Consider the following 16937-nt stretch of genomic DNA (forward strand, 5'->3'; position numbering starts at 1 on the left):
GGGTACGGAAATTAAGGCATTGTGACCGATTCCCTTCGTTGTGGTTTCCCTTTTTGAGATGAGATGACGTTTGTCTTGTCCTCGTTCTTTTTATACTTGTTGAAAGGTCTCCTCACTCCAGCCTAGCTACTGGATCCTCCTTGAATCTTTCCACTCTTTAAACCTTCCTACACTCTTTCACCAATAATCACCATGTCAAAGAAACCTGCAAACACACTACTAATCAGTCTTTCATAGTATTAGCCATGCAAGGTACTCATGAAGATATCAATAAATTCACGATCCACTAGCAGTGGATGTACTCTTGTATCCAATCATCTCCAACAATGTGCATATTCCTTAAAGGATTCATTTCCTTTCGGGGACATATTCTGGAGTTGAGTATGATTTGGAGCCATGTCATTGTTATATTTGTATTGTTTCGTGAACGCGTCAGCCAACTCAGCCCAAGTATGTATGTTGTTGCGCTCTAATTGAATATGCCATTCTATAGCCGCTCTAGTCAGGTTGTCTTGAAAACAATGAATCATGAGTTTATCATCCATGGCATATGCATCCATCTTTCTACAATACATCTTCAGATGGATATTTGGACAGCTGAGGCCCTTTTACTTTTCAAATTTCAGAGCTTTGAACTTAGGAGGCATCACCATATCATGCACTAGACACATATCCAAAGCACTCAAGCTGGTTGAGTTATGCCCCTCCATGATTCTTAATTTTTCTGTCAAGGCAAGACACATTAGGATAGCTTCAAAATTCTGAGCAGCAACAGAATTGACCATCGGAGTAGCCATATGACAATTTTGAATTTTGTATTCATCTTGAATCTCCTCATCAGTGTGAGTAATGGGAATTTGATTGACAACAGGCGGCCCTTGTGCAGCAAATCCATCAGCGACCCTAGAGGTATGTATAGACTAAGGCATACGAGTTCCCTCGGGCGGAGGAGTGAAACCAGGAGGAAGACCGTAAATCACATGATTAGGAATGGGAATTGAAGGTCCTGAATGTGAAATAGGCCCTTGAAGTTATTCCCTGCAATAGTAGCAACGCGTATCTCTTCTTCTCTTCTAGCTAGGGCCAACATTGTCTCTAAAATCTGATCGATTTTGCTTTTGACGGAGTCGATTTCCTCTCTCATAGCAGATTGTTCATGTTGAACTTGATCCATTACTCTTCATGTGTTAGAGCGAGTAGCGTATGGATGTCGAGGAATCAGCTTAAATAACTGGAGACGAGGAGAAATGAAATGAGTTTTTGTTTTGATAAATGAAATGCATGATGCATATTGGATGCATGTTAATGCAATAAGCGTTTTTTATGTTTATGTTAAGAATGTTATGATAATTAAATGCTCATGTTTAGGTATGAACAATTGGGTTTGTAATCGTTGGAACATTATGATTAGTCATTTCATAGAGGAAAAGTTCTAGGAATAGGAAATCCACCCATGTGTAGGCTCTAGGGTTTAATCAAGTCCCCAAGTCATGGACCTTACTTGAAAATATTACCGCCACAACAACTAATCGTAAGACAATAATATCCTTAAGATGATCTATTATGGGTGAGATCTTCACATCAATCCAATAAGTCCTAAGTCTCGGAGGTCAACACTACACAACCATCGACTTCATGGTTCTAGACGCGGTTCCCATATGACGATATTATCGCCAAAACGACTAATCGTAAGACAATAATATCCTCAAAGGGATCTATTCTTGGTGAGGTCTTCGCATCAAACCAATGAGTCCTAAGTCTCGTAGGTCGATATTGCACAACCCTCGGTCCTAAAAGCCATTGGTTCAAGGTTCTATAAAAGGTCCTTAAAATCATGGATCGGGGTTGAAAATATCACCGCCATAACGATTAATTGTAAGACATCAATACTGTCAAGGTATCTTATCTGAGTGGGGTACTCGGATCAACCCAACGAGTTTGGTGTCTCACAGGTCAATACTACACAACCACCATCCTAACTTAGGTTTTTCTCAAAGCTCGGGTATAGATTTTTTCCTCACACAATGCCAACAATTAGAGAGTTCCAATGATACTATACAACAATTGGATATACAGATAATAAAGGAATATAAAGATAAAAATGATAAGAAGCAAGCAAATAGATAAAAGAAAGCACTCAAATACAAAACAACTAAATTAGGGTGGACTCACTTAGGTATTATATCCCCAGCAGAGTCGTTGTATGAAAAATATTTGAGCGTAAAAATGCTCGAAATATAATCAAAACAGATTCACCACCAAACTTTATTTATTCCTTAAGGGGAAAGGGGAAATATCTATAAAACCCATGAAAAACAAAAAAATAACTGGTCGTCACAACCAGATCGGGTTCAGGAGTCGGTTATGCAAGGGGAAGGTATTAGCACCCCTCATATCCATAATACTCAACAGGACCCATTTAGTTAGTTTTGTGCAAGAGTGTTAGTGTGATATTGTTTTCAATATTCTACTTATCGAGTGAGAAAAGAGAAAGAAGGAAAGGAAATATTTTTATTAAAAGGGTGCTTTTTATTAAGGTGTGCTTGACAAGATTTCAAAATCCTGCTCTTACGTATCTCCAGGTGCTATTGAGAACTCAAGGCTACATAGTTCTACTTAGAAAGAACTACTGGGTTGATTGCTTTTAAGGAGTGATCCTTTAGAATATAGAGTGACTAAACCTTTACTTGTTCCTCACTCTTGGAGGCGGAAATCTTTATTTGTTTCATGTCGATATGGATAAAGCATACTCGTTTTCTAATTTGTTTTTGAAGTCGTGCAAGGGTGGAAAATGAGTTTGATCGGTTAAGTTGATTTTAAGTTGAAGGAATCCAAACAAGGAGCTCCAATACAGTACTTAAATGCCAGAAAAGAAAGAGGCCTAAGCCCAATCACTCTCTTTTCATCCAAAATTTATTATAAAAATGTCTGGCAAATTAGGTCAAAGTTTTAACTGAAGACAATTATTCACACAAGGAGCTATACAGATGCCCAAATAATCAGGAAGGATAAGGTCGATACCCAATCAATCTTTTTCTTCTATAAGAGAAATGACTTAATTCAGATAATTATTGTATTTTAATATGGAAGACGAATGTTCGAACATGGAACTCTACAGCAGTATCCTAACATTCAAGAAAGAGAAAGTCTAAACCTAATCAAATTCTTCAATTTTTATTGTAAAAAAAGATTTAAAAGGAGCAACTTGATGTTGGATCAAGCGTCTGAAGTTGATTTATAAAGAGAGTTTGGATTAATCGGGAGAGATGCTCGACTTTGAAATTAATTTGGATTTAATTTGGGAAAAAGACTCGATGTTGGATCGAGTGTTTGCTTTTTGTTCTTTTCGGAAAGTGGTTGATTTTGATCTTTGAATTAACAATCAACTAACACAATAAAATAAATGAAAGTGGTAAAAGTTATTACACACTAAAGAATTGGGGTACATTTTTTCGAATGGGGATACAATACAACAATTAACAATACAAGCTCAATAAACAACTGTAAATAGACAATGATCTCATTGTAAGAATGCCTAAGAAAAAGCCAAGGGACCAGAAATAAATCAGAGTTTTAAACTACTGAATTTAGCGTTATATTAAGCAATCATAAAGGGATTCATGTTGTAAGCACTTTATCTGAGGTCGGTCAATAAACTTTATGCGTTTAAGCAGTTTCTGGAGTTAAATTGAATTTTTAACTCCGAAATCGTACGCATCTGAAAATCCAACAACTCGATGATTTAAACGATATTTTTTTAAAGGTAAAATAAAATGACAATCAAACTAATGAATTCAGCACTATGTTAAGCAATCGTAAAGTGATTCATGCAGGAATTTCTCTATCTGAGGTCGGTCAATACAATTTATGCGTTCGAGCGGTTTCTGAAGTTAAATTGAATTTTAACTCCGAAGTCGCGACGCATCTGAAAACCGATGGGGCAAATAATCAAATATTCTATTTATCAATTTAAAATAATAAATTTATTCAATAAACAATAATAAAATAAAAATAAATTAAAATAATAACAATAATAATCAATAATAATAATTAACAATAATAAAAAATATAATAATAATAATAATAATAATAATAATAATAATAATAATAATCAATAATAGTAATTAAAAACAATAACAAATAATAATAATAGTAATAATATAAATAATAATAATAATAATAATAATATAATAAGAATAGTTAGTAATTAATAATAATAATAAAATAATAATAATAATAATAATAATAATAATTAGTAAAAAAAAGGAAAAATAAAAGCAAATAAGAAAAAAATGGGTTTTTTTTAAAATAACCATTATTTTCAACTTTAATCCCTAAATAACCATTTTTTCAAAGAAAAAAAATACAAAAATAACCACTATTTTGAGCTGATGTGCCAGTTGAACTGGCACATGCAATAAACTAGAGAGGAGCCGTCATTATCCTTGGCGCATGCATGCAAAATCAATGCATATAGGCGCCACGTGCATTGGCGCATGCATGCCTTAGTGTCACATGCATTGGTGCATGCATACACTACATAGTGTATGCATGCATGCCTTAGTGTCACATGCATTGGTGCATGCATACACTACATAGTGTATGTGTCAATGCATGTGGCGCATGCCCCTTTAATTTTTATTTTTTTAAATTTAAATATTAATTTTACAAATAAAAAAATATATTGAAAATAAAAATTATATTTATGTTATAATAAAAAAATACACAAAATTAACAAGAATTTCAATGATCCGTCCGATAGAAACGCACCCATGTTCCACATCCAGGTGTGTTAGTCTGTCTTCGAGGTCTCCCACAATTTTCTTGAGGTGTTTGGGGTCTTTGAATAATGATATGATACCGTTGAGTTGGTCTAGCACCATGTATGACTAGTTCATGTTCAAAGTTAAACAAAAAAAGTTTGTGTATATTTTTATGTATAGACTTGAAAAACGGACAGATGGACACGAGAGTGACCGTGCGAACGCAGTACAAATAAAATAAACACAAGTAAATAATAATGATAGTAATGTATAATATAAGTAAATAAATAAACCTAACATAAATAATAATAAAATTTAGAAAAACTTACATTTTCTTTTCTGTTTAATTACATCTGCATCTTTCATCTATAAGAATAATTTTGAAATATGTGAAAATTGAAAATCGATATTTATAGAATTTTGAAGATAGAATAATACAAATGAAACGGTCATTTAAATGTTAAATTTAATAATCAATTCTGAGACGCTTTTAAAGTGAGTGCATGTGTTTTGGACTTTTTCTATTTTTATAACACATATACGCCAATTAAAATGGCGTAACTAAATAAAATATTCAATTTAAAGTTGTTATAAAATATAATATACAATTTAAAGTTGTTATAAAATATAAAATAATTTAATTACAATATAATTATTTGTTTTTCATTTTGACGTGACTAAACCCTACACACACTACATGCATAAGAAATACAAAATGATGGATTCTAACATGTACGCGTACACAATAATCGATTCTGAGAAGTTTTAAGAGAATGCATGCTTCACACTATTTTGGACTTTCTTTGGTTTCTTTAAAGTTGTTATAAAGAATAACATGGACTCATATAACATATATGTTGTATTTAAAACACTTTAATTGAATTCATTTACATAAATTACTATTGTACTACCTACTACTTGTTTAGGTATAATCATAAATAATAATTATTTGAACACATATACATGATTTAATCATTTTGAAAATATACATTATTTTATTTTATTTATTTTTGAATTTATATTTAATAAATGTATGGCAATTGAGATAATTGGTGGCTCTTAAACAGTATGCTCCATGGACTATTGTAATGTTGGAAACGTTGTTGGCGTATGCCCTAGACGAGACTTGTGCTATTGGAAATGGAATATTTCACCGTCTCTTCTGGGCGTATCAACCATGCATCAAAGGTTTTGCTTTCTGTAAACCTATTATACAAATTGATGGTACATGATTGTACGGGAAATACAAGGGAACGCTATTGATGGAAGTGGCACAAGATGACAACAACAACATTTTTTCAATCGCCTTTGCCCTGGTTGAAGGGGAGACTACTGAGGGATGGAGTTTTTTCCTAAAAAATCTATGATTGCATGTTGCTCCTCAATCTAACTTATGTTTGATCTCTGGCCGACACCCTTCAATAGTGAGTGCCTACAAAAACATTGATAGTGGCTAGCAGGATCCTCCGTTGATGCATGTCTACTACATTAGACACATCGCTCAAAATTTTATGTGGGAGATCAAAGACCAAACGTTATGAAAAAAGGTTGTCAATGTAGGATACATATTAACAGAACCTTCTTTCAAACACTACCACAAAGATATCAGATTGTCAAACGCAGATGCAGTACGGTGGATCGACAATATTCCATTGGAGAAGTGGACTAGGGCATACGACAACGGTCAACATTGGGGTCACATGACAACAAATCTTGTGAAATAATATGGGAGATGCGTAGGGTGGTATATATAGAAGAACGAATATGGGATATGCTTCACACACATAACACATAACACATGCATGCGTCAATGCATGTGGCGCATACATGCATTGGTTTTGCATGCATGCGCCAAGGATCTGGACGCCTCCTTTGATGTTTAGTTGGATGCGCCAGTTCAACTGGCGCATCAGTTAAGAAAGGTGCTTATTTTATTTTATTTTTTAAAAAATAGATTATTTAGAGATTTAAATTGAAAGTACTGGTTATTTAAAAAAAATCGAAAAATGGGACGGTTAGATACTTGGACAGAGAGAGTTTCATAAAAATTTCAAAATCAAAATCTCTCCATTTATCATGCGACACGTGGCAGGCATGAAATTATCAAAATTTCCTCTTCTTCCTCCTCACTTCGTTCTTCTTTTTTTCACAACAACATAACACAACTTTCTTCTTATATTATTATATTTTTTTTTTTGCAATAAGTGAGACAAGAGGTTATGAGATGATGTCATGAAGCGGGGATGGAAAAAAAACAAAGACGAAAAAATACTGAGAGAGGAATCATGGGAGAAGAGAAGAGGAAAAGGAAAAGGAAAAGAAGAGAAAACTTAAAGCAACTGTCAAGTGTACTCATCCTACTGGTCCAAATTTTAATCAATTTCAAAAAAGAAAAAGGACAAGTGGCTTATGGGGATTGGGCTTTTATCAAGAAAATTTTAATTCAAAATTTTAATTTTTTTATTCTTTACTAGATAAATTAAAAATAAATAATACAAATTAAAATAGAACCGAAAATACAAATAACTCCGGTAAAATCCAACGAATGTTTTGGCTAAAAAAATTTAAAAATAAAGGGATTAAAAATGAATAAAAATCGGGCGTAAAAATGCCCGTAAATAAAACTGAATGCGCCAAAATAATCATTGCAAAATAAACTTCTTAGAAACATACACGTTTTTATCAAATTTTTAAATAAAAATGTTCGGTTAAAAGGCTCAGGCTGATCAAAATGCGATCGAAAAATTAGTCGAAAAAATAAAAGGAGGATGCTAGGTTAAACTACGTGAATCGTAGGTTAAGAAAACTGACGTCTGCAAGGTCAGTTTTCAAATTTTTGGCTCGTTGATTCAACTGGTCCGTCTATAAATTCGAAATATTATTTTAGTTTATATTTTAAGTGTTATACAAAACAAAATGCATGTTGTGATTAGTAAAAAATGCATATGTCTTGTGAATATATTGATTTACTGATCGAGAAATTGTGAATAGACAATCATATGCAAAGGAATCACTCTTGAACCATTTGCTTCTAATTCTCAATCATAATCGAAACCCTACAAAGATTCAGATGACGACAATACTCTTGAATGTCACCCGCTAGACCTCTGAAACATGATGCAATGGAATGGACGATGCACTGAGTTTTGAGAAATCAAGTCTTTTGACTTTTTAATGAATAAATAACTGAATGAATGTTATCAAGACCATATAAAATGCCAGAACTCCCGACTTTTCATCTAAACCCTGATGGATGCTTTTTGACTGATGTAATGCATGATAAATACTGTTTGTTGGAAGAAAGGTTGAAAGCAGTACAGGGACAAGGTGTTTTATGGATGGACATTACTAACCTGGGACTGGTACCAGGGGTAAGGGTTCCACCTAAGTTCAAGGTTTCCGTCTTCTACAAATATGCTAGTACAACTTGTCCAAAGACACATGTCAGAGCTTATTATCCTAAGATGTCTGCTTATTTTGAAGATGAGAGGTTATTAATGCATTTTTCCAGGACAACCTAGTTGGGGGCATCTTTGGAATGGTATATGCATCTGGAAAGAACACACATCAGAAACTGGAGGGACTTGGTGGAAGCATTTGTGAAACACTACCAATACAATATTGACGTGGCACCAAATAAGACCCAATTTCAAAGTCTGACTCAGGGTCGAATGAATTGTTCAAGGAATACGCTCAAAAATGGTGTGAATTAGTTGCTAGAGTTAAACCTCCACTGATGGAAAGACAATCGGTTGACATGTTCATGGGTACCTTGCAAGGTCCTTACTACGACAGAATGATGGATAGTACTTCTACTGGTTTTTCCGAGTTGGTAATGGCTGGAGAGAGAATTGAAGTTGGTCTTAAGATGGGTAAAATACAGTCAGCCAATACTGGTAGTTCTGCAAGTCGAGTTAATAAGAAGTCATTCAGTGGTTACCCTAAGAAGAAGGAGGGTGAATCAAGCAATGCTTATACTCAGAAAGGTAAAGGTAGACAATAATACCAACAACAACATCAACAACACTATCAACATCAACAGCATTATCAACATCAACATCAGCATCCACATCAACAACAACAAGTGAATGATGTGGCCATTCTGGTCATCATAACTCCTCAACGGTAATAACAACCATAGTACCAATAGCAGCAACAACAACAAACCCCTCCTCATCGCAATTACAATCAGCCATGGCAGCCCAGAATTGAGAAAGTATTTGATCCACTCCCAATGACTTATTCTCAAGCTCTTCAACATTTTTAACAGCTGAAATTGGTTAATTTGAGGGGCATGCCACCTCCTCTTGAGAGGCTCCCTGTAGGTTATAGTCCTAATGCTCGTTGTGAATTTCATTTTGGCAGTATAGGCCATGGTGTGGAGAATTGTTGGGCCCTTAAATCCAAAGTGAAAGAATTATTGGATTCTAAGGCCATTCAGTTCACCCCTGACAACAGACCTAATGTTATTCAAAATCTGATGCCAGCTCATACCGGACCCATTGTTAATGTTGTGGAAGAGGGTGAAAGTCTGAATTTAATCATGGATGTGAACCTGCTGTCTACTCCTCTTCCGTGTGTTAAGAGTTACCTAATCCAAAATGGTATTTTCCTTGGGTGTTCCCCAGATTGTCGTGAATGCCAGAATCAGCCAAAGGGATGTGTTAGTCTGAAGATTGGGATTCAGAATCTGATTAGTGAAGGTATTTTATAGTGTGATAGGACCGTGAAAGACGAGAAGGTTGAAGAGAAAGATGTAGCGGTAATTTCCATTTCGTATACTCTTACAAATATTCCAGCGCCTGCTAGGCCTACTCCCTTGACAATCACGTTGCCTGGACCTATTCCTTACTCCAACGAGAATGTTGTGCCTTGGCATTATGGGTCAGACGTTTATTACCATGTAGTAAAGCAAGAAGGGAGGCTTCCCGAAGACAAACCAAGTGAAGACACAAGTTTGAATATTGACAACTTTGTCGGTACAGGAAGAATTACCAGAAGTGCTAGGGTATATTCTCCACAAAACATCTAAGATAATGTTGATGCCTTGGCGAAAGCCAAGGGTAAACAAGTGGTGGGTGATAATTCAGGATCTATACAAGTTAGTACTCCAAATGTAATACCTGGAACTTCCTTGTCTCAAGAAGTTGAAAAGTTATTGAGATTAATCAGGAAAAGTGACTATAAAGTGATAGATCATCTAAGCCAGACGTCGTCTAAAATTTCAGTATTGTCCTTGTTGTTGTGTTCCGAAGCTCATAGGAATACCCTGATGAAATTATTGAGTTCTGCTTTTGTACCGCAAAACATCACTATCAACCAGCTAGAAGGGGTTGTGGCCAGTATTTCAGTTGATAACAGTTTAGATTTTATAGACTTTGATCTCCCCCCAGAAGGACACAATCATAACAAAGCCTTGCACATTTTTATGGAATGCAAAGGAACTACATTATCCCGTGTGTTGGTGGACACAAAATCATCCTTGAATGTGCTATCTAAGTCTACCCTAATGAAGATTGATTATGCAGGAATTGAATTGCGCCCCAGCGACTTGATAGTCCGGGCTTTTGATGGGTCTCGAAGAGATGTTTTTGGTGAGGTAGACCTACCTGTTAAAATTGGACCACAAGTTTTTGGTGCAACATTCTTCGTCATGGACATACCACCCACATATTATTGTTTGCTAGGACGCCCGTGGATTCGTGGGGCAAGCGTTGTAACATCAACATTGCATAAAAAATGAAATTCTCAAGTGGTAATAAGATTGTTACTTTGTGTGGTGAGGAAGAGTACATGGTGAGTCATTTGACATATTTCCAATATATAGAGGTTGAAAGGGAAGTACATGAAACTCCATTTCAGGCATTCGAGGCAGTTCAGATGATCAAGACCCCTCGTTTTGAGTGTAAGAAGCTTGTAGTTTCCATGTCTTCATTGAAGGATGTCAGAGCAGTGGTCGAGAGTGGTCACCCCGAAGGTTGGGGTAGTGTGTTAGATCTTCCTTTGAAATTTGAAAAATTGGGCCTCGGTTTCAGTAATTCCCAGCAAGACATAGCTCCTGAAGCTCCCCGGGCTCTAAAAGTTCTCACTCCAGTGAAATTTACAAGTGTTGGATTTATAAAAAATGATTAGGCCAATGTTGTTAATGATGACGATGACAGTGATTATGATATCAACTACTGAATCCGGCCAAGTGTTCCAGGTGAAGAACTCCGCTTAATCAGGAGTAATCTTATTTTGTTTTCTTATCATGCAATAATTCTCGCGCTCTGCCCAAGCCGTGGTGAATCATGTATGGCCAGCTTGTTTCATTTGCAATTTTTATCATAAAATAAAGGACGTTTTCGCATTCAAATCTTTTGATCTTTGTCTTTCTACTCTTACTTTTATCTTTCCTTTTAAAAATGGCAATATTTTCTTTTCACCAAACACTTCCTAAAAAGCATAAAAATGTCATTAATGCAGATCCACGTCCACCTTGGACCCCATTGATAATGATTCTCTATCGCTCATTATGACTTTGACAATCTGATCTACCAAGTTGAAGAAGAAGGTGACGAAGATTGTGAACTCTCTGAAGAGTTGATAAGATTGTTGAGGCAAGAGGAAAAGGTCATTCAGCCGTACCAAGAAGACATTGAGGTTGTGAATCTTGGAACCGAGGACGACGTGAGAGAGGTCAAAGTAGAGGTTTTTTTGAAGAAAGTGTGAAGATAAGGTTGATCGACATGCTGCGAGAATTTATTGACATATTTGCTTGGTCATATCAAGACATGCCTTGTCTAGATGCAAATATTGTGGTGCATAGGCTACATTTGAAATAAGAGTGTCCACTGGTTAAGCAGAAGCTTCAAAGGATGCACCCTGATATGTCAAAAAAGATCAAATATGAAGTGCAAAAGCAATTTGATGCAGGTTTTCTGGCAGTTACTTCGTATCCTCCGTGGGTAGCGAACATCGTCCCGGTGCCTAAGAAAGATGATAAGGTATGAATGTGTGTCGATTACCTTGATTTGAATAGAGCAAGTCCTAAGGATGATTTTCCGCTCCCTCATATTGATATATTGGTCGACAACACTGTGCAGTTCTCAATTTTTTCATTCATGGACGGTTTCTCCAGTAATAACCAGATTAAAATGACTCTAGAAGACATGGAGAAAACCACATTTATTACACCTCAAGGAACCTTTTGTTACAAAGTTATGCCTTTTGGTTTGAAGAATGCATAGGTAACTTACCAGCGTGCAATGGTAACCCTATTCCATGACATGATCCATAAAGAGATTGAGTGCTACGTGGATGATATAATTGCGGAATCTCATATAGAGGAAGAACATTTAATCAACTTACAGAAATTGTTTGAAAGATTGAGGAAGTTCAGGCTAAGGCTAAATCCCAACAAATGTACTTTTGGAGTAAGGCATGGTAAATTACTTGGCTTTTTGATCAGTAAAAGAGGAATTGAGGTTGACACTGCGAAGATAAAAGAGATTCAAGAGATGCCTGAGCCAAGAACCGAAAAACAAGTGCGTAAGTTCTTAGGGAGGTTGAATTACACTGCTAGGTTTATCTCCAATCTTACAGCTATATGGGAACCAATGTTCAAATTGTTGAGAAAGGATCAGGCAGTAGTGTGGAACGATAATTGTCAAAAGCCATTCGAGAATATAAAAGAGTACATGCAAGAACCTTCAGTTCTTATGCCTCCTATAAAGGGTAAACCCTTGACCGTGTATCTCACTATCCTCGACGAGTCGATGGGGTGTGTATTAGGCCAACATGATGAGTCTGGCCGAAAAGAGCACGCAATATACTACCTAAGCAAAAAGTTTATCAATTGTGAAATCAAATATTCACTGCTTGAGAAAACTTGTTGTGCTCTAGCGTGGGCTGCTCACCGGCTAAGACAGTACATGTTGACCCACACTACTCTTTTGATTTTGAAGATGGACCCGATCAAATATATTTTTGAGAAGCCTTCTCTCACAGGGAAGGTTTCCCGTTGGGAAATGATTTTAACAGAATATGGTATCCAGTATATGACTTAGAAGGCCATCAAGAGTAGTATAATTGTTGACTACCTAACTCATCATCGTGTGGAAGATTACCAGCCGATGAAGTTCGAGTTTCCTGATGAATACGTGTTGTTTCTTAATGAATATTACAACCGACCGAACCCATATGAAGACCCAGAACCAGGATTGCGATGGACGCTCATGTTCGACGGTGCTTTAAATGCTTTAGGAAACGGTGCGGGAGCTGTCGTTACTTCTCCCACGGGTTTTCACATTCCTTTCACTGCCAGAATCTGTTTTTGATTGCACAAATAACATGGTTGAATATGAAGCTTGGATCTATGGGATTGAAACCGTTATTGATTTGAGAATCAAGTATTTTGAGGTGTATGGGGATTCTGCCCTGGTCGTTAGCCAAATTAATGGAGATTGGGAGACTCGACATCCAAATTTAATTTCATACCGAGAACATGTGATGAAGTTGATTCCATATTGTGAAGAGATCATATTAAAGCATATTCCAAGAGAAGAGAATCATTTAGCAGATGCGTTGGCCACTCTAGCGTCAATGTTCAAAGTCAAATGGGCAAATGAAGCCCCTTCCATCAGCATTATGAGGTTCGATGAGCCCGCTTTTTGTTATAATAATGACGAAGTTCGGGATGATAAGCCCTGGTTTTATGATATCAATAGATACTTAGAGAAACAAGAATACCTGGAGGACGCGACTATCCCTGACAAGAAAACATTAAGGAAATTGTTTTCCCAGTTTTTCTTAAGTGGTGATGTGTTGTATAACAGGAATCATGACTCTGTTATGCTCAAATGCATGGACATACACGAAGTAGACAAAATTATTAAAGAGATTCATGAGTGTTCGTTTGGAACATACTCCAGTGGTCATGCCATGGCGAAAAGGATTCTGAGAGTAGGCTATTACTGGATGACTATGGAGACTAACTGCCACCTTCACGCCAGATCATGTCATAAATGCCAAATTTATGTTGATAAAGTGCATGTTCCTCTCGTGCCTTTGAATGTTCTGACTTCTCCATGGCCTTTCGCAATGTGGGGTTTCGATATGATCGGACGTATTGAGCCTACTGCTTCAAATGGACATCGCTTCATCCTAGTGGCTATTGATTACTTCACCAAATGGGTGTAAGCTGCCTCCTACGCCAAACGCAGCCTTGTATGCCAAACTTCTTTTTTTGCATAAGCTGACCAACTTGCCCTCCAACGGATTTTCCCAAAGGAAAGGCATGGCACCTCATTCTTGAGGAGGATATTTAAGCTAACTTTAACCTAATTGTGAAAGGGAGATACCATTTGGGAGAAAGAAAACTCGGGAGCTGCAGCACAAAAGAAGTTGGACTAACCACCCGAGTTATTGTGGCAATATGAGGTTGTTGATAATATTGTTGTTGAGACTAATTCTGATGATCACTTCCATTTCTGGGTCTTCTCTGCCTTCCCCCTTGAGAAATAACATTAGTATCCCCTTATTTATATTTTTTGGAAACTGTTGCGATACTTCTTTGTTCCACTTGACGAACTTGCTTCTTTTGTCAAACAACCCTCTCTAACACCTTATTCTAATCTAAATCTCATACCAACCATTTTAGTGAAATAATTTGGAGCACTAACAACCATACTCTCATAATAGAAAGAACCCAAAGTTTTGAGGAACATCTTTGTCACCTCCTTCTCTTCCATTTGAGGGTTAATCTGAGCAACAACTTCACGCCATCTCTGAGTGTATTATTTGAATGATTCATTATCCTTATGTGACATGGCACAGAGTTGGTCATGATCAGGAGACATGTCCAAATTTTACTTGTATTGACGTACAAATGCCTCTATAAGGTCATTAAAAGAACTGATATAAGCACGATCCAGCCTCATATACCACTTCAAAGTTGCACTAGTCAAATCATCTTGAAAATAGAGAATCAACAACTTATCATCATCAGTGTGAGTATCCATATTCCGGAAATACTTAGTCAAATGACTTCGAATACAAGAATTACCCTTGTACTTTTCAAAGTCAGGGACCTTGAATTTGATAGGGATCTTGACATTGGGCACCAAGCACAAATAATGAGCATTCTTACCAAACAAGTCTTTACTTTTCATAGCTTTCAACTCTTTCTCCAATTCTTGAAATTCATCTTAGAATTCATCCATTATCTCATAAAGATCCGCATTTTCACTAGGAGTGGTGTGATAGATAAGATCCTCTACTTGTGGCATATCATGCACAACTAGACGAGCGGTGACAATTACAGGTTGAACTGGAGGAACCTAAGTCACCAAAGGAGCTTCAGTAGCAAGGTTGAAATTCTCTGGCATATAATTTGGAGCCATACCTCAAGGATAACCAACAGGCAACTGATTCTGACGTGGAGGTCCAGTAGGTACACCAGATACAATAGGAGTTGTTGCAATCTCAGAGATAACAATCACTTAAGGTTGAGACAGAGGTGAAGGTTGATTCTAAGTTTCCACCAAGGATTCCAACAGAGCAGTCATTCTATCCATTCTTACTTTCAACGAATTCACATCCTTACAAATTTATCTTTGTTCTTGCTCGAATGTCTCCATCTTTTGTCTTGAGTTGGCACGAGTATTATACCGGTGTGTCAGCTTGTCTTCTATGAAGATGAAGGAAAACGAATGAGACTCCGAAAGAAAACTTGAAAAAATCAAAACCAAATGATGTAAATTATGTAAATGATGCTTGAAATGTAATGTGAAAATGATTGTTTTAAAGGAACTAAGGAATTAAAAACAGGTTGCAAACATCATAAGTAATAACACATTAAAAGAAAACTCGAACTTTCATTTCATTAAAATGTTTGGAAGGATTACAATTTCAGTTCATGATTTCAAATAAATCATACACAAAATACATAAACTAAGGCCTAGGATCCAAGGGAACCACAACTAGATAAAATTATCCTTAATGCTGCAACTTCCTCTTGAGCTTCCCGATATGATCTTCAAAAGCAATCTTCATGTCAACCTTTTCTTTCAAGATCTTGTCAACAACACATTTCCAAGCACCATACATAGCCTCTTGCCCCCTCTTCCTTTTATTTCCATGTTGTTCAATCAAACCATCCTTCTGGTTAAGCAAATCATCTTTCTCTTTCAATTGCCTTTGTAGTTCTAACCTCTCTGCATTTGAAACATAAAACTTTCTCTCCTAAGCATCTCTTTCTTGCTTCATCCGGTATAAAGTAACTTGGAGTCCCTTCAGGTCTTCAATTGGGACAGAAGTATGTCCTATGACTTTAGGGAACATAGGTTCTTCAAAAGGATAAGGCATCTTAATCTTAGCAGCTCTTGCTTGCACACATTGAGTGTAAGGCTCCAAGGAAACACAACCTTTGTTTCCTAATTCATCCTTTCCTTTTCTATGAACCTTATGCCAGGGGTGTACTATCTTTTCCTTAAATTCCTTTCTATCAAAACCTTCTTTAATGAAGAACCCTTCCAAAAGAATATTGCCTGGTGTATCCTTCATAGCATACCTAAGCTGACATTGAGCCAAAATTGGATTGTAGTTGATACCTTATTTTGTACCAAAAAGAGGTACATTAGTGAATTCACCATAACTGTTAATAATCTTCACATTGTCGTAAAATCTAGAATACTAAGTCACACCCGTATTGGTGAGAGACATAATCCTCTAAGACCACCTTAAACACTTCTTGTTATCCTTGAATAAGTTGGACTACCAAAAGTGCGAAACAACCCACTTGTATAGTAAATATGCATGCACACATAACAGTTCCTCAATTCTTTCCCGTTATGTGATAAATAAAATAATAGGTATCTATAAGCAAAGTAGGAACTGGATTTCGAATAAGAAAGATATGGATAGCATTGATGTCCATAAAGTTGTCAAGTTAGGGAACAAAACTATGCCATAGATAAGCAAAGTGAGAACAACTTCGAAAGCAACCATACTCCTAGCACTAGTAAGAGCATAAGCCTTCTCCATCAATAACTTAGCAGGTAGACCAATAATACCTCCTTTAGTCACAAGATTAGTATCAATGACCCCTTTTCTCAAATGCACAACTTCTCCAAATGACACGAGCCTTAGGAATATCCTTTAAACCACTAAATGCTATCTGATCTGGTATAGACA

General features: G+C 36.4%; 1 protein-coding gene across 1 annotated transcript; it reads left to right on the plus strand.

The window, feature by feature from the left end:
- The first annotated feature begins 8499 nt into the window (after positions 1–8499).
- On the plus strand, positions 8500–10506 carry LOC127130570 (uncharacterized). Its single transcript, XM_051059552.1, has 4 exons — positions 8500–8749; positions 9134–9466; positions 9563–9742; positions 9854–10506. The coding sequence occupies exons 1-4, from the start codon at positions 8500–8502 to the stop codon at positions 10504–10506; spliced, it is 1416 nt and encodes a 471-aa protein (XP_050915509.1).
- Positions 10507–16937: the final 6431 nt, after the last annotated feature.

The sequence above is a fragment of the Lathyrus oleraceus genome, chromosome 3 (assembly GCF_024323335.1).
Source record: "Lathyrus oleraceus cultivar Zhongwan6 chromosome 3, CAAS_Psat_ZW6_1.0, whole genome shotgun sequence".
Lineage (NCBI taxonomy): Eukaryota > Viridiplantae > Streptophyta > Magnoliopsida > Fabales > Fabaceae > Lathyrus > Lathyrus oleraceus.